This window comes from Hyperolius riggenbachi, chromosome 1 (genome assembly GCF_040937935.1).
Source record: "Hyperolius riggenbachi isolate aHypRig1 chromosome 1, aHypRig1.pri, whole genome shotgun sequence".
NCBI classification, from domain to species: Eukaryota; Metazoa; Chordata; class Amphibia; order Anura; family Hyperoliidae; genus Hyperolius; species Hyperolius riggenbachi.
The window spans coordinates 432,512,517-432,531,917 of NC_090646.1; the positions used below are offsets into that span (position 1 = coordinate 432,512,517).

Below are 19,401 nucleotides of genomic sequence, written 5' to 3' on the forward strand. Positions count from 1 at the left end.
GAGGAAGTGAAGAGTGGAGAAACCAGAAACCAAGAGCAGAAAAAGAGGATGTCTGTGTTGCTTATGGGGTATTTTATTGTATTCTATTGATTGTTAAAATTACTCGAAATGGAATTATGCTGTGATTAGTTTATAATGTTGTGCAATTTTTAGAGCAGAGCTTCTTTATAAACTATATTTTAGAAATATCTATTCCCATTAAACGGTTTGAAATTATTCCCGAAGATAGAAGTCAATGATCAAGTAAAGAGGAGGACCACACGGTTCCTATGTTAGAAAAGCAGCAAAGCTGTAAATATCCCTTAGGATTTAGTGGCTGCTTGTGGTGATGTTACATCATGCACAAGAGATTCCAACAGGGTGTCTAGATTTGCACTTACAAGAAGGAGGATAGCAATGGGCGGACAGCAACTTTGCAAACACAGGCACAAACTCAACTTGACCTGAAATTGATCATTGGTGAAAAATGCCTCATCTTTGAGAAGTTGGAGTGATTATCATTTGATGCCCTGCGAGCAGCCATCAAAGAGGTGTATGAGCAATCCACGAAGATGGTAACAATGCATAACCTGCAAGGGGAAAGGATTGGATCGCCACCTGAATTTTGCAGTACAAGCTTATTTTAATCGTACCATAGCCACAACATATCAACTGCAAACTACATGTGGCGACCCAGTCCTTCTCATTTGCTGTTGTACATTTTGCACCATTAGGGATCCGGGTGCAGACTGGTTGACTACATGGTCCTCAAATCACTATTAGCAGTTTGAGCAATCAGACATTTTTATTGAACACTGCATAAACCTGCTGGGGGAATATGTGGAAGATTGAAGCAACTTGGCTACACTTCAATCATCAATGGCAAAAAAAATATGCTACAAGATTTGTCTATGACCCATTCAAACACAGCTGTTCTGAGCTCACATTTAAAGTACAACTTACTAAAACAGATGCATCACTGCTACACATAGTTTTTTAAGTGAAGGTTAGTAAAATTACCCTTCCACTACAGATTGCAGACAACTGAACTTTCAATCTGTCTTTTCAAGTCTGGAATATGTACTGTGAAATACACAAGTATTTCTACTACCTTCATGAAAAAATGGCTGCACAGAGCAGGAACATTTGTTACTAATCATTCACACCTGCACTAACTGAGTGGCTAACAACCTCTGACAGCCTCTACAAGTTCACACTTTAAAAACAATCATTACAAGCAAACTAGGTTGAAAGTGTGTACAAGCCTCAAGATCACTTGTGAAATGGCAATGTATGTGCAGAAACAAAGTAAGAAAGGTGAAATAATAATGATTGGTATCTCGCTACCATACAGCAAACTGTATTGGAGTAAAAGCAGTTCACAAAGACTGGCCGATGAATAACGTAGGTGGTTTATTGCCGTTTCTGGTTTTCCAAAATATAAAACCGTTTCACAACTTCTTTATTAAGATAATTGCACACACATAGTAATTCCTTGTATAAGTCATGACACACCTTGTTACTAGTAAAACAAGGACAAGCCACTTTCTAAGCACTTACAGTAATTACCCAACAGCTGCAGAAGGAATCAGACTTTCCCAGATGGAAAGCAGGGGAGTCCAGCAGATGAAAAGATAGATCATTGAAAACAAATATAAAATTACAATCAGAACACAAAAAAAGTACTCAGTTGAAAAGGAGATGTTATCATTTTTAAAGAATGCAATTACACAGCTACAGTTGCTTTTACAGAGTTTAGTCAGAACTGCTTGCGCTTTCTTCTTTCTCTTAGTATGGAGTGTTTTCTTTAAACACTCATTTTAGAATTATAAAAAGTTCTCTAGCAAAGAAAGAGCTAAAACAATAAGACCAGTAAAAACTTGTGCAACCACACAAACAAGGAGGCATGTCTCGGTGTGTGATTACAGACTGTTAAACCTACCCACTGGAGAATGTGACCAGAAATGCAATACCACCCAAGTCTAGCTCGCCACAAAACCACAACTGACACACACACACAGCCCTCCTCAGAAAACACCCTACAGTACAAAGGCTTACACAGTGATCACAACATGAATCAGTCCACAGCTATTACACATCACCTCAACCTCTTGCTTACAAGCTGCGCATTCACTTCTCCATCAAATGCATCATTCTTTAAAACTCAGTATATGCACTCCCTCATTCCTTGCCACTTCAACTCTCTCTACCACTGTGCTCTTCCCCAGGATCCTTTGCTCTCTCTCTCTCTCTCTCTCCTCCTTTTCTAGCTCATAAGCTTACTGTTCATTTTTTTTTCACAAACCTACTATACTGCCCATATTATTGCTTGATGTTCTTTAAAGCACAACTCCAGTTTTAAACAAGGTTTGTGTAAGCAGCAGAAATAACACCACTTTTCAGATAACCAGTTTAATAAACTATAACTATTTTCAGCCTGATCATGACTGCTAATTTGACCAAAACTATGCAATCCACAATAACCATATTTATAGAGTGGTAACCCTATATTTAAATAGAGTTTACCAACTTAAAAAGTGGATAATGCCAATAGGTACCAAGGAGAGCAGTGGTGTCTTAAACACCCTGTATGCCAGTTTCCTGCAGATAACTGCTTTAAGAAGTAGCAGCAATATTCAACAGCAACGTAAGTAAATGGACTGTGTACGTTGACTTTACGGTCGCAGCTGGCAATCTGTTATTCCACTCACGTGGATCAGTTGTGTTACTGTATGGCAATCACCATGCAACCCAACCAAATCTGATCGCTCTTTAGGCAAAACCTGGCATTACAGAGCTAGAAATTAGACAGTTGAAAGTGCAGAAAAAAACAAAAAAAAAGGGCTATTTTTTTATCCTCAGAATTTTTATAAGTACGTTCTCCAATGAAAATGTAGCTGGTTATGTGCCACTTTTTCTCCTAACTATTGTGTGGGAATGTCCGAGTAAGGCAGATCTACCACAGTGTACTACTTTCTGCTCAATAAGCCTAAATGGAAATGTCACTTGTTATAAAATGGTCATAGATATAGATGGGAGCTGCAACAGGGCAGGAGCCATTGTTACAAAATGTTCATCACTTGGAACTAATCAAGTGACCGATAGAAAACTTGAACACTCCTGTTTTCCAGTTTCTGTTAGTAATAATGTGAAATGACTGTGTTTCATATGCACATAAAACAAAACGAATCAAGCCAAAATAAAGTTTCATCAATTTTTGCAAAATATGGAGCTGAACTGAAGAATTTACTTTTTTTTCAAAACAAAAGTTGAATTTCCCTTTACCAAAGTGAATGACTCCCTACACAGCAAAAAAGTGTTCTGTTCAGGATATGGACAACCACCAACACGTGAGAGCTACAAAGAGGTTTAATGTACTTTAATAATACAAATACATCAATACAATGGAATTGCATTAGTTTTGATGTGCTGCCTGGTGTCCCCCTTTACTTGCACTATACTCAATATTTGATTTAAAATGACTGATGGAACTGTTTAAGCATAATAGCCATTCACCAGAAACTAAGGTGGCCCCGACTTCTGCCGCAGTCTCCATCATGTGAAACAAAGCAAGTGGATGACAGAGGAAAATAAACCTGGAGATATAAGGAACTCAATTTACACAGCCAAAAAAACTTGAAAATTGCTAATACCTTCTATTTTATCCACTTAACGACCAGCCAACGCCGATAGGCGACGGCTGGTTGCAGTGGTATTTCCATGGAAACGGCCGCTCCATATCAGTTCACGGAGGGAGTTTCCGTGAACAGCCTGCAAGCCTCCGATTGCGCCTTGCAGGCGAAATGTAAACACGCGGGGAAGAAATCCCCGATGTTTGCGTCGCACGTAAAGGAGATCGGCGATCCCCAGCCTCTGATTGGCCAGGGATCGCCGGCATCTGACAGGCTGAAGCCTATCAGAGGCAGTACAGGACGGCTCGCCCTGCCTGCCACCTGATCGGATCCATCTGAAAATGGCGCCTGCGAATAATGGCGCACGGTGTTGCCGCTAATACAGTTGCCGCTTATCGCTATTTAACGTTAAAGCCTTAATGTTATTTAACGTTAAAGCCTTATTGTTATTTAGCGTTAACACACAGACCCTCTCTGTACCTATCCCTAAGCCCCCCCCCTGGTGGTGCCTAACCATAAGACCCCCCTGGTGGTGCCTAACCATAAGACCCCCTGGGGTGGCTAACCCCAACCACCCCCCTGGTGGTGCCTAACCCCAACCACCCCCCTGGTGGTGCCTAACCCCAACCACCCCCCTGGTGGTGCCTAACCCCAACCACCCCCCTGGTGGTGCCTAACCCCAACCACCCCCCTGGTGGTGCCTAACCCCAACCACCCCCCTGGTGGTGCCTAACCCCAACCACCCCCCTGATGGTGCCTAACCCCAACCACCCCCCTGATGGTGCCTAACCCTAAGACCCCCCTGATGGTGCCTAACCCTAAGACCCCCCTGGTGGTGCCTAACCCTAAGACCCCCCTGGTGGTGCCTAACCCTAAGACCCCCCTGGTGGTGCCTAACCCTAAGACCCCCCTGGTGGTGCCTAACCCTAAGACCCCCCTGGTGGTGCCTAACCCTAAGACCCCCCCTGGTGGTGCCTAACCCTAAGACCCCCCTGGTGGTGCCTAACCCTAAGACCCCCCTGGTGGTGCCTAACCCTAAGACCCCCCTGGTGGTGCCTAACCCTAAGACCCCCCTGGTGGTGCCTAACCACTCCCCTGGTGGTGCCTAACCCTAACCACCCCCCTGGTGTTGCCTAACCCTAAGACCCCCCCTGGTGGTGCCTAACCCCAAGACCCCCCCTGATGGTGCCTAACCCTAAGACCCCCCCCCCCCCCCCCCCAGTGGTGCCTAATCCTAACCTTGACAGTTTTACATTAAATCCATTCACCGTTTTGCAGTTAAATAATGTCTGCAGTTTGGCTTATGTAGGGTGCTATTGATAAATAACGTTACTGTGGACAATAAAGTGTGCTGTTTGGCAAATGAACAGCACTATTGATAAACAACGTTAGTGTGTGCCATTATTGATAAATAATGTTAGTGTGTACCGTTTTTCTTTTTTTTTTTCCCTGTGCGCCATTATTATGCAGTACTAACGATAAATAGCGATACGCGTATCTTTTTAATGCGGCGCCATTTATATGCATAGGCGCTGTGCGCCATTATTCATTGATCCGACCTGATCTGTGCTGCGGGCTGAAGAGCTCACGCAGCACAGATCACATAATCAGCTGGTCCTTAAGTGGTTAACAAGGCAAACTTTTGTTTTGCATAACATTTTAGTAAGCAGACTTTTTGGTCATTTGTAGCCCCTTACACACTCCAATGAGTTCTGGTTCACCATGAGCTTGCTGGGTAGTTTATAACTATAGCTGAAGAACATAGACTTTAAAACTTCGAAAATAACTAAAATAATTAACAAAAAAAAAAGGGTTATCCACTGCCTCACTCCCATAATTAACAATAGTGATTAGCATTCCTTACTTGGGATGTGCCGATCAATCAATAACCACCACCAAGGTACCCTGGGTCCACTCCAACAGTGATAGGTAAACTCTGCAAGTGCTTTACCCAACACACATATGCTTTCAGATGCTTCCAGTAATCCCAGGTCCCAAAGAGAACAATAGGTGCTTTATATACACATTTTCTGATCATTTGGTTTCAGAAGCTTTTGAGTAAATGAATGCAAAATACATGCAAGTCAGTAGAGTACACCTGACCTGCATATTTGTTCTGGACCAGTGATTCAGAATGTGTAGATATGTGCACAAAGCCCTCAGAGTAGGCAAATGCCAACTGGCACAGTTACATAGCCTTATGAGACCAGTGCTTTAGCAAATAAGAGGTACACATTTCACCAGTTAGCTGCAGGGATGTCAAACCAGTCCTTTGAGGGCCAAAGTCCTCACACATTTGTGTGACAGCTCAAATTAATTGATGGGTCGGAATCAGGAAAGGCGTGGTCCATCAGGCAGAACACAGTCCTCTCTCAGTCCATCCTAAACACTGGCATGGATCTGGCCCTCCAGGCCTGGAGTTCGACACTTGTTAGTTAGCGTATAACTTTTATTCATGGTTTATGGCTGCAGCTAGAGCAATACATGTTCAGTGTTCTCCCCAGGCTCTTTTAGCCGGGTGCTCCACCCGGCTAGATTTGGTGACCACCCGGCTGTCATTGGCTCACCTCCTCACCACCTCCTATGCTGTAAGCAGAGTTGCCCTGCATTTTCATCTCTCCCCACCCGGCTGCTTTTTCATGCCACCCGGCTACTATTTCATGCCACCCGGCTGGAAAATAATTCTGGGGAGAACACTGATGTTTCAAGCAAACCTAAACCAAAATATAGGAGGCGTCACTTCACCTTCTAACAAGCAGTTACAGATGTCCATGGGCTTGAGAGTCCCCTCTGCTCTCTAATGGAGTCCGGAAAATTCACAATGTACCGGAATCGGCTACTGAAACAAATGAGTTCACAAACTGAGCATGCCCAATGATAGAACGTACTCATGCGTGTCTGCTTTCCTTCATGCGCAAGTACTTTTTACTGGGCATGCAGGGTTTGTGGACTGGTACATGCGCAGTTCAAATATGCTCATTCATAGACACTGGGCAAGTGCGGTTTGTGAATTTGCACATGCCCAGTGCATGTGCTGTTGTTCACAGCAGTAGGCACTTCCTTTCGGGTGACAAGCTGACAGTTGAATAATTAAAGCAAGCTTTAATGGAGAACAAGGGGATTCTGTAGTCAATGGACACCTGTAATTACTTTTTGTAGGGGGTTTTATCTGTAAAACTTCAATAAAAACCAAATCTAGCATGAAAATTATTAGGCCTGGTTCACACTGGCATTAGTGGTACTGTTTAGTGGTTGCTATTTTAAAGGGACCCAGATCGCGTTTGCCACGATTTCGATTGCGAAAAGAACGAAAACTAAAAGGCGTAGGGCGGCGCTTTATATATTGTTGGAAAGAGGAGAAAGAGAGCTTCAAAATGGTATTCATCTTTCCATAGTTTCTGCACTGCTCGGAGTCCCTTTAATCAACAGGATCTGTTCACATTGCTCTGTTAGAACAGATCCGTTCTGTCGAATGGATCACAAGTTTGGGGAAGCTGTGCTATATCCGGAGTGACTGATGCATCGCACTGACCGCACAATAATAGAACAAAGGGTCACGGAGGAAAAACGGATACCTTTTAAAAACTGATCTGTTCCACAGATCAGTTTTTTGTCCATGCAGTGTGAACCGGGTCTTATGATAAACGTTACAAATAAGGTCTTTACATCCTTGCCGTTGACAGATGCAGCTTCTGCTTACATATAGACGTAGTGGGCCAGTAAACCTAAAATACAGCTAGTTGTTATTAAAGTGCCTGGTGGGCAGCATTCACCTTTATACAATTTCAGTTAACCAGGACAATATTAGCAAATATTCATATATAAACACAGCTGACTTGCACAGTTCTTGCAGTCTAAAAAGATCAATCAGTCCCACCTCTGCCTAACATAGCTGTTAACACTGTACAGTAAGCTCTGTTCATGCTATTAAAAAAGGAAAAAAAGGTTCATAGTATCTCTCTTCCTCTGAGAACGTCTATAAGTTATTAATGGATGCTAAACATAGGTTTTTATGAGATGTATCCTGCATTTTAAAGTTAAAGCCCCTTTAAACTGTATGCCAGAGAATGACTTTTACAGATTTACTGGAACTTGACAATACAGTCATGCTTCTGGAAACACAATCTGCAATCTACAATAAAATCGTTTCTGCCACTAGAATGTATGTGACAGGTGGTCACTAAAATCTTTTAGCTGGAAGCATATTGCACACATGCAGTATTCCTACCTTGCAGCCATTCTCTAAAGTAGTGCAGCCACATCTTGGGAAGCTGTTTGTCACTTTCCAGCAGAACATACTTGACGTTGGCAAAGCTACTGTGCATCTCGTAAAGCAACTGTTGGGAACGAGCATAGTCTATTTTCTGTGTCACCACGTACATATTGTAGAATGAAAAATACTTGAATTGTGCCGCTATGAAATCGTACTCCCGTGTTTCCCGAGGAACAATATCCGTGAGATCCAGACCGTCTCGAACGCGGGTGGTGCCATACAAACTGATACCAAGCAAGGCCACGAAAATAAAAACCACCGCAGTCTATGGAGAGAAGCAAACCAGAGAGTTACATGGTTGGACTGAAGAAATATATGGTAGCTATAAACTGAAAGCAATTTAATATACACCAGAACTTTCAGCTATAAAAATATGTTTGATGCAGAGTTTGAGCCTTTGGCCGGGGTTCGATTCCTGGCTCAAGCCAGTACATAAAACTGTGAGGAGTCTTAGGACAAGGCTCCCCAGTGATCCTGGTCACCTTAAGAGGCTGCAGCCCTGAAGCGCTTTGAGTCAGCCTGGAGAAAAGCACAATAAAAATGTTGTGTTTCCTCTAACATTGTATTTGTACATTATATTAGACAGACAATGTCCTATACTGCAGAAAGACACAACCCTATGGAACTTGCATCAACATGTTAACATTTTAATTTCAGCACAACCTTGGGGTTATGTTGCAACTACAATAAATAGCATAACAAATCAAACAGCAATGGTAAATCAGGTATACAAAACACCTACATTTATTGCATTCTAAGTGCCACAACCAAATCACTTGCATTGCACTTGAAGACAGCTCCCTGTTGTAGTTCCAGTTTGCATTATCTACATGTCAGTCCCAGGCAAACCCGACAGTTAGAACAATCCCTCCGAGCTTTATTGGGATGCATTATGGCCACAGGGGAAGGTGGGTGGTAAGTTGTGTTACTACATGAGCACAGAGAAGCACAGAAACGGTACTGCATTCAGATCAATCTTTTGGGCAACTTTTGGTACTCAGACACTCAGGTTTGCCCAGAGAGGATTACTCCACTATAATAATGAAGATCAACATGCAGATACCATTTTACTACATGGTACTGTCTTTACTAATGGTGAATCCACTTCAGGTATGCTTAAAATGTATTGATTCATTTCTGTACAATAAAGAACTGTCCAAATATTCCTAATAGGGTCTCACCTGCCAAACCTTAGTGAGGTCTAGGCCTCATGATTGTAAATGTCAAAGCTAAAAGTACTAATTTAGCCAAGCACTCCTGTGTCTCTGTGTAGACAGTGTTCCTTCCCCTCACAGCCATGGCTTTTTTACGTTCTGTATCCAGTATTTCACTCTGCCACTGACCTCACACTTCTGTATTCTGTGCCTCTTTCTCCCCTGATATTTGTGCCCATCTACCAGCTCATCTGGCCTTTCTCCCCTATAATAAGAGCTCCCAATTCACCAATTTCTTTCCTATGCCAACACCACCTTCATGTCACTCAGACTGCAGTGAAGTTGCAAGCCCCTCTCACTTGTCATATGCTGATTAGTTAAGATGAAAAAATTATGACACACAAAAAAAAAAAAAAATCTCCACTGACCCATAGAGGGAATTAGAAACATTGTGTCAAAGCTTTTAACTGTAGGTTAGCCAGGTGCCAGCTAACTTATCCACAACACTTGGCTCCAATCAGCTCAATTTATATTTATTCCCGACTCCAAAGAAATTTGGATGATAGGACAGGAATAAGGCGTGAATGGAGAAAAGTAAAAACTGCCCCTGCTTTAACACCTCACAAGGAGTATTGGTGCTCCTCAGTTTCAGATACGCTGCAATAATCCAAGTCAGGTTTGACATTTCTGGGTCACCAAACATGGGCATAAAAGACTGCTGAATAAAATGCACTATAACAAATTTACAATTGCTGCACATGGTTTCTTTAAATAGGCACGTACCTTTATTTTTGGCTTAAGCAAAAAGGGTGCGTAGTGCTGTTCAGCGAATGAGGAAAGTGTCCACTTGGAACAGGAAGGCTCAATGCAGTGAATGCCAGGCTCTGAGAAGTGGCAGGGTAGGTCGCGGGGAGAGTTTGTGCTCTCTGGAGTTTGACTGTTGGAATCACGGGGTGTTGAGACCGTTGGTTGGACAGATATTTCAGACAAAGGTTCCGCTGTTGTATAGTAAGACTGTGTCCGTGGGTCATACTCTGTGCGCAGCTGGACAGTTGATTGCATGGTGATTTGGGTTTCATGAGCAAAGCTGTGACTGCCGTATGGTGGAGGAGGGCTATAGCGTGTATTATCATTATTGTCTGTATAGGCTTGGGGCTCAATCTGAATCACTCTACTTATACAGGGGCTACAAGAGAAAAAAAGAATGCTTAAATGAAAACTGAACCATGACAAAGTCAAAATAACAAAAAAAAAAAAATCTTTAAGCTAGAACATATCGACTCACCGCTGATACTCTAAAATCAACTGTATCTTGTAACCAGTTTGCCTTGTATAACTTTGTCCTATGTTGTATAACCTTGTTACGTCTGTCATCTTTTGTACCATTGTATGTATTTATTGTCCAGCGCTGCGTAGTATGTTGGCATTTTGTAAATACAATAAATGGCACAAAATGACAACTATAAATTGACTGGCTTTGTTGGCAGAATGTCTGGTTCACATACATCAAATAATGTGAGAAAGGAAAGACTGGTGCAATGACTCACCTGCTAAAGCAGCAGAATATGTCAATCCTTCGATCTCTTCTTCGGTACAGGTCCATGCTCAGGATGGCAGGAAATATCAATAGAACCATGGCAAAGTTGAACACAACCACAACAGCAGCCTGCAGTACAAAGAACAGACAAACTCATTTACAATCTGTATTTGCAGCTTTATCAAGCTAATCAAAAGCTAGGTTTTGCCCTGAAGGAGGTTAGGGAGTTTTACTAACACAAGATTGTTATTAAAGTAGACTGCCAATGTACAGGTTGGACAACAATAATCGAATGCCTAGGTATCTTAATCCTATGGTTTTGCCCTTAAACTACAGTTTAAAAGTAAAATCCTCAAGCAGACTAATGCAACTAATGTAAAACTATACATCTACCAATTTCAGCAATTCAGCAACAAAGAAATTAGAGTCAGCTCAACTCAGAGCACAGGCATCAGACCACTGATCAGGCAGGAAGAGTAGCAATTCGAGCGAGGTAAGAGAAAGACTGATCTTTTGTAAATTGCCTCTGAAGGAGGAGCCAAAATGAATGGAAACTTAGATTTCAAAGCTGTATAATCGCCTCTGGTTGGTGTACTGCTATGTCTTTATATACTGTTTTTGCGTTATTCTTTCACTAATAGCTCTGCCCAAGGTGTCAGTCAAGGCAGAGCATCAGTATGCAAGCGACACTCCTCATAATGCTCTGACATCAGGACTAGAAGTTCTAATTCTCTTCTTATTTTAATGATAATAATTGTCCTTTTTTATGTTAAAAGGTCACAGAATTTATTTAAAATACTACTGGGGCTATTTTTAATGTACTGCACAGAGTTCCACTAGAAGCCCAACACTAACCATAAGCCCAACTTTATGCCAAACACTGGTCTTTAACCACTTTGAAACCCTTGCTACGCTTATCTACTCCCCACAGAACTTTACCTGGGGCTCAGGGGAGTAGATAGGCGTACTTGTGGTAAACAGTGTGCTGTATGCCCAATAAGCTATCTGATTATGTATATAGGGTATCATTTTAACCGTGACAAGTGAGAGAATAGATTTTGTGGTGTTTGACAACTGAGGGATAAGTCATGTGATTTTTTTTACCGGAAAACTGAATGAAAAGCAATAAAACTGTTATTTTCATGTACTCTATACCCCCAAATAAATACTTGTAAAAAACAACAAAAGTGACAGCATTGAAAAGAGAATACATAGTTACCCTAGGGACTTAGCTTTTAAAATATGTATGCCATGAGAGTGTATTACTGTTAATCATGAAGAAAAGGGCTTTTAATTACTGATAGAGTACAATGAGAAAACAAAAAACACAAACCAGAAACTAATATATTTTCGCCATACATTGTACTAGGAACATTATTTAAATGTTGAGATAACCAGGACAAATTAGCAAATAGAATGTGTGTGTTTTACCTATGGTAACATTGTTTATTTGAAAACTATAGTGGATGGAAATGGAGAAATAGTGTATTTTTTCTTTTTTTTTTCTCATTTTTCCCTTTAAAATGCACAGATAATAACATAATTACTAAAAGCAAATATCACCCTCACAAAGCATAATTTGTGGCAAAAAAAACAAGATATAGATCATTTACATCTGATGAGTAGCAATAAAGTTATTGGTGAATGAATGGGAGGAGCGCTGAAATGTGAAAATTGCTCTGGTTTTTAAGCAAAAAACCCTGTGGTGCTGAAGTGGTTAAATTTACCCTAACATTAACTCTGCTTTGACGCAAATGATATTGCTGGCTTAAAATATTAACAAAAAAAAAAACATACTGAGAGTCAAAAGCAAACACTATTGCAGTGAAAACTGGCAGCTTCTGGCATAAACCATTACTGTGAATAAAAAGAAGCAAAAAGACAAAAAAAACAACAACTAGCTAAATGTTTGATATCATTTTTTAACCATGTTTTACTTCTAGTTGTCAAGAAATGGCAGTCTTCAGAATCATTTCCTGTACAGCAATGGACAATACAAGAGTGCTTTATAAATAAAAGATAATAACAAAAGTAATAACACTGATACTAGTCACTACACAGATTTTTCATTGGATTTTCATGTTCAGTCATAAAATCATAAAGAAAAAAGATTTCCATTATAAATTAACCCCATGGGTGTGAGAAAGCAGTACACAATAGCAGCTTCATTTATTAAATCATCTGATGAGGATTGTCTGCATTTCCCCACAGCAATCAGATATAAATGTGCATGGGAAAAGAACACTTGCGGAATGTAAGTCTGAATATGTTTGGTTGCTTGAGGGCAATGCAGACAGTTTGTCTGAGGTGCTGTATCTGTTTCAGCAACTGATCAGTTCAGATCTGCCAGACTATACAAGGCTTTCCTATTTGGTCACACCGAAAGCTGTTGCAGGGTTTCTGAGCTGCAGTGTTTGGAAATCTGGAGCTCTCTGCCTGTAACTGATGTCAGAGAAGAATGGGAGGTCTGTGTAAGAACTACCCAGGGAAAAAGGAGTATGCCTTCTCAGATGGGGCCCTGCCCAAGGTATGTGTGTTTTCTTTGCCATTCCTGGCAGACCACACAGGGAGAGTGGGTGTACTTCATAGCTTGAAGTGATGAGCAGATGAGGACGCCTGTCAGCTCAAGCTCCACATTACAGCTGCCCTCCAGTAACTCCCTTCTCTATCCAGCTATTGTGAAAGGCTCTTTCTGAGCGATATACGATTCCAGCATTACCTATTATCTATTCAAGAGAGAGGTTAGAACAGGTGACAGACAGTGCTGAAGTGGGAGCCAAAAAGGAAACCACTGCTAGGTTGCGCTTTATTAAATCATTAGCAATATAAATGGCAGAGCTTGTAGAATAGAAATGTAGAACAGAAATGAAAAATAAATGTAAAAAATAAATAAATAAAAAAATCTCTCTCTCTCCCCAATACAGCCATCCAGGGGCGTAGCAGTAAGGGTTGCAGAGGTTGCGAAACGCATCGGGGCCCTTGGGACAAAGGGGCCCCGAAGGGCCCTCCCTCAACTGCAGTATTAGCTCTTTATTGGTCCTGTGCACATAAGAATTACTTCTATAGATACTTTGAACAGTGGTAATCATTAACAAGCTATTTCCTATCCCCTTCTCACACCTCTGACACTGTAGTTGCCATTGGCAGGTTTTGGTGCACCGTATCAAATGTTACGTATAGAGTGTTTGGGGGGCCCTAATTAAGACTTTCATCGGGGCCCACAGCCCCTTAGCTACGCCACTGCAGCCATCCTATCACATCAATTACCGTATTTGAAAAAAAGTCCTTAAAATCAAAATGCGAGAGCAGAATGAAGCATGAAATGTTTTCATTTATACGCATGGGCGTAACAATAGGGGATACAGCCCATGCGCCCACGGGGGGGGCCCAGCCGTTTTGGGGGGCTGGAGGGGTCGCACCATGAGGGGAAAGCTATGGCCACACTCGGCGGGGGAAGGTCCCCACCCTCCCTCACCTTGGGCTTTCCCCTCTGTGCTCCCCTCCAGCTTCTAGCTATACAAGTGCAGCGAGCGGAGCGGCGGGCAGCAGCAGGCAAACATACCTTCCGTGCATTCCAACTCTGACACTTCTCGCTCTAGTGACTGACGCGACTTCCTGTATAAAACAGGAAGTCGTGTCAGTCACTAGAGCGAGAAGCGTCCGGACGCACGGAAGGTAAGTTTGCCTGACGCTGCCCGCCACTCCGCTCGCTGCACTTGTATAGCTAGAAGCTGGAGGGGAGCACAGAGGGGAAAGCCCGAGGCGAGGGGACCTTCCCCCCTCCCCGCCGAGTGTGGCCATAGCTTTCCCCTCATGGTGCGACCCCTTCTGCCCCCCAAAACAGGGGGGAGGGGGGCCCGCTCACAATTTCTGCAGGGGGGCCAGGGAGCTCTTAGTTACGCCCCTGTTTATACGTATGCTTTTGTTGGCACAGTTCACATGTAATGTGTAGAATGTAACTTGTGTAAATAACTTAAATGACATGTCATTGTCAATGACATGTCATTGCGTAAATGCCATGTTTATAACTCCAGCTTGCATGGAAAAAAGGGCCTGTTTTCACTACAAGCGGCTCATGCATTTTCTCCTGTATGTTTGTTGTGTGCTCTCTGCTGCAATTACAAAGTCTCTTTCGCTTGTACTGAATGGCACAGAAGAGCAATCGCACAAAAGAATACAGCATGCAGTGTGTTCGCAATTTGATGCCAAGCTGCATACTGACCATCTCCACTAACATATGTACTCAGGAAAGTGCTACAAAAGATGCCAGTGCTTAATAAATACATAATCATAAGCTCCATCTGTGCCGATTGCACCTACATGCTCTGCTTCACTGTACTAACATTGGCAAAGTGAGAACAGCGGATGGAGTGGAAGCAGACCAATGCTCTGTAAGTTTCTTGTGCGATTTTAACTACTTAAGGCCTGAACTAATTGAAATCTACGCCCTATTTTGGTGGGCTCCTGGCTGGCAGGGTGTAGATTTCAATTAGCCGCCGCTGCGAGCATCCGCTGTTTCCGTCGTTCCTGCTGCTCACGCGCTCAAACCTGACTTCTCTCGCCGCACCTCAAGGGTTCTGCCTGTCTCTATGATTGCAGAGCCATGTGAGCCAGTCAGGAGTATATTTAATTGGCACCTGGCGTGTCTATCAATGTAAGCCGCTCCCATAGGCTTACTTTGATAAGACACGGTCAGGAGCCAATGAAAGAGTCTCCTGACTGGCTCACATGACTCTGCCGTCATAGAGACGGCAGAGTGTATGTTAGGAGAATCCCGGCGTGCGGCGGTGATGGCGTTTGCGGCAGGTATGCGCAGTGATTCGTCGGTATTGTACCAGCGGTCTCTGGTCCTTAAAGCGGTATTGTCACCATAAAAATCAAATTTCAACAGCAACTGGTCTGAGTGTATTAAGTGATAAAGATGCTAATCCTGCATTCAAAACTTGCAAAACTTTTTCTGTTTTTATGGTTTGGAGTTATGACATACTTTAGGAGCACTGGCCCTAGTGCCAAACAGTGCCAAAGAGTTGAATGCTGGGAGTTCTTTTTATCTATAATATATTCCTCCTCTTCCATTTATTTCCCTGCCTTGCTGCTTATCAGAAACTCCCTCTGATTACTTGTGTTTACAAGCAAGGCTGAGGTGACTGGATGTGCAAACAAAAAAAAGACAGTGAAGTTGCTAGTATACACCTCAGTGGGAGTGTCTGAAGACTCTGGAAGGAGCTAATGAATATACAATGAGCAAGAGAAGGGAGGGGGGAAAACAAGAGTCAGGGAGGATAGGATGTCAGCATTAGCTTGGCAAAATGGCCACTGCTTAGAATAGGATTTTCTGCTTTTCCTTTGTAAAATTCACAGGATTCATTACGTGGATAGCACAATACATCTGTTATTTAAGTAGAAGTAGTATTTATCTATATATAAATACTATTTCTAGGTTAGCATGGGTGTCGCTTGTTCTTTAAGGGGGCAGAGACCGCTGGTATTTAAGTGATTAACATGCACAAGTGCACATTCAGACTTTAATAGCATTAAGAAAATTGTAGTAACTACAGTAAATAAGAGTGTCATTTCCCTAAAGAGTCATTTAAAGAGAACCCGAGGTGTGTTTAAAGAATGTTATCTGCATACAGAGGCTGGATCTGCCTATACAGCACAGCCTCTGTTGCTATCCCAAACCTCACTAAGGTCCCCCTGCACTCTGCAATCCCTCATAAATCACAGCCGTGCTGTGAGGGTGTGTTTACATCTGTAGTGTCAGTCTCAGCTGCTCCCCCGCCTCCTGCATAGCTCCGGTTCCTGCCCCCGTCCCTTCCCTCCAATCAGCAGGGAGGGAAGGGATGCAGGTGGGGACTGGAGTTCTGCAGGAGGCGCGGAGAGCAGCAGACTGACACTATAGAGATAAACACAGCCAGCTCTGACAAGCTGTTTGTCAGTAGCGTGGCTGTGATTTATGGGGGATTGCAGAGTGCAGGGGGACCTTAGGGGAGTTTGGGATAGCAACAGAGGCTGGGCTGTATAGGCAGATCCAGCCTCTGTATGCAGATAATATTCTTCAAACCCACCTCGGGTTCTCTTTAAGCAAATAAATATTGAAATGAAAAATGTTACCTGTAGTGAGAAAGCCCTAAGTGCAGGTATAGGTATCAGGGCTGCCATGAAGAAAGCAGTCACATTGCTGATGGAAGTCAGAGCAACACTTGCCCCTGTCCTTTTCAGGCATTCACCTGTTCGGTCCTGGTAAAAAAAACAAAAAGGTGCAGGTTTTTAAAATCATTTCGACTTTTGGGAGGGAACAGCACCTTGAGACTAATCTATGTAATGGTCAGCAACATTTCACAATGCATTGAGGCGTTATCTTTTTACAGCTAAAAGCAATTTAGTTAATCCTCAAGTTAGTTGTGTTTGGTAAATGTGAATTGTGCACCATGTTAAAGCAAAATTGCTACCCCAAAGCCCTTTTCTCCCATTAGTTAGGACATAATGAGCAAAAAGTTAGAACCTGTTGCTCAATTTTTATATTCCGCTTATTAAAACATCAATGTGAACTAAATCTTCCAACATGCATTGCACAGCCAGGTATGTACAAAAACACTACAGGAGAATATAATACATCAGTGGTGAACATTAGTCCCATACATTCACCTGCAGTAAGATTAGTTTGATAAATGCAAATCATCCTTGATTTATTAGAAAAAGATTTAATTCCAGGCATGTTCACACAACTGCAGTTGCACAACTTTTATTTCACTAACCTCATTACTAGTTATGACATGACCGACTGCAAGCTTTTTCCACGCAACAGCAGACACCTTTTAGGTCCGGTTCACACTTGCATCCGATTTACCACAGTGGACAAGACATGCAGACAAGACATGCAGAAAATGCACATGCCTTCCTATAGGCCATTTCCTAGAATTCACTGTGGTCCAATGTGGGTAAATCCGACCTTAAAGACAACCCGAGGTGGGATTTACTTATGCTAGTGGGGCACAGAGGCTGGTTGTGCACACTAACACCAGCCTCTGTTGCCCCATGGTGTGCCTCCACGCAGCGTGTCGCCAGCACAATGTTTACCTCTGCCTGTCTGTTAGCGCCGCTCCCCCGCCTCCTTTGTATCGGCGCTACCCGCCCGCGTCACTTCCCTCCAATCAGCGGGAGGGAAGGGACGCGGGCGGGTAGCGCCTATGCAGAGGAGGCGGGGGAGCGGCGCTAACAGACAGGCAGAGGTAAACATTGTGCTGGCGACACGCTGAGTGTCGCCAGCACTGCGGGGGGTATAGCGGCGTGCAGGGGGGTCTTGGAGGCACACCATGGGGCAACAGAGGCTGGTGTTAGTGTGCACAACCAGCCTCTGTGCCCCACTAGCATAAGTAAAGCCCACCTGGGGTTCTCTTTAAGACTTTTTCCAGACATTGGATTGCATGGCCCTTCATTTGATGAATGACATGCCTCCACTCTGAAGTGGCAGCAGACCCTGCAACAAACCCAGGAGAGCTACAGCACATCCATATCATACTGTATGTATATGATGCAGCGCTGGAATAGTGCAATTCCAGCCTTAATTCTTTCCAGGTATGTATCATAACGCACACATTGTAGCACATATTTTACGTAATAACATTGTGCATTACTCCATAACCTGGTCATTCTATATGGTATGTTACTCATAAGCCAGAAACTGGGTATAGGGAAAATGGAATCCATTACAAGGTAACCATGGGAACCTGCTCAATGAAAACCATCGCCAGTGCACTTATATATTCAATTATATGCAAAGCAATGCACTTAAAGTGAACAAGGCAAAGAGCCGTAGTGCATCAGATCCATTGTGTAAAGTGCATATGCAGTGCCATATTTTCATTTCTTTTTCCAAAGGTGAATATAATCAGAGTACTGGACAACATTAACTATGGTAATAGTGATAAAGAGACTTTAAACAAAGTCATGTCACTTCAGTGTCACCAAATTATACTAGTTATTCGTATACTTTCTGGAAGTTATTGCTGCACAATTTACAAACAATAGACCAACTATAGTCTGTTTAAAGACTGGTAGGGGGGTCACAATAATTCAGCCTTGATAACCTCTACCACCCCTCTAGTCTAGGAACAGAAGGATTCTGGCTTTAGCAGCATCTAGATGTTAAAGGTTCAGATATTTAGAAAAAACAATGCATGCCTCCCGGAAAAATACCTCAGTGAACAAAGGCACTTTTTCATTAAAGATTGTAATTACCTCAAATGGAATCCTTTTATTTTGGCCAGTTTCACTAAATGCGTGTGCCAATAGAAATACATCGTCAACACCAACACCAAGAGCAAGAAAGGGCAAAACCTGTGGGGAAACAATGCAGCCTGTCAGTACCTGACACATACATACACACACAGGTAATCTATGCTTGTCATGCATGTACCCCTTTTAAAGCAAACCTGTCAGGCTTCTCAGCATCTGTAAACTGAAACTGAGGCTCATGTGCAGGTACCACAAAGTGCTTGCAACTAGTCAAACACCATATTCTTTCATGTACACCCAGGTAGCAGTTATATATTATAGGTCTATAATAGACAGAGGCCTTTACTTTCAGACTAGGAGCTCTCCTCTGATCCCTCCTATCACCCAGAAACCACAATTATTGCCATTAAAAGCTGAGGTGCTCTTACTGGCTTATGGAAGGTAAAAAGAATCAGGGCAGAGCTCCAAAGGTCTTTTTCAAACTTTCAAATGCAAACACAATTAATGGTACATTCTAAACAGGACTACATGTGAGCAGTACAAGAAGGAAAACAAATTAAAGAGGAAGTGCACTGAAAATAATGGAAA

General features: G+C 42.7%; 1 protein-coding gene across 4 annotated transcripts in view; it reads right to left on the reverse strand.

Moving 5' to 3' along the window:
* Positions 1–19,401, reverse strand: part of PTCH1 (patched 1) — a 131,611-nt gene that overhangs the window by 40,686 nt on the left and 71,524 nt on the right. For all 4 annotated transcript variants that reach the window (XM_068237362.1, XM_068237367.1, XM_068237376.1 and 1 more), the window contains 5 exons: positions 18,817–18,915; positions 16,690–16,815; positions 10,586–10,704; positions 9,822–10,224; positions 7,840–8,149 (listed from right to left, as the gene is read on the reverse strand). In XM_068237362.1, coding sequence (XP_068093463.1) covers positions 7,840–8,149; positions 9,822–10,224; positions 10,586–10,704; positions 16,690–16,815; positions 18,817–18,915 — 1,057 coding nt within the window. The remainder of the gene's footprint in view (positions 1–7,839; positions 8,150–9,821; positions 10,225–10,585; positions 10,705–16,689; positions 16,816–18,816; positions 18,916–19,401) is intronic.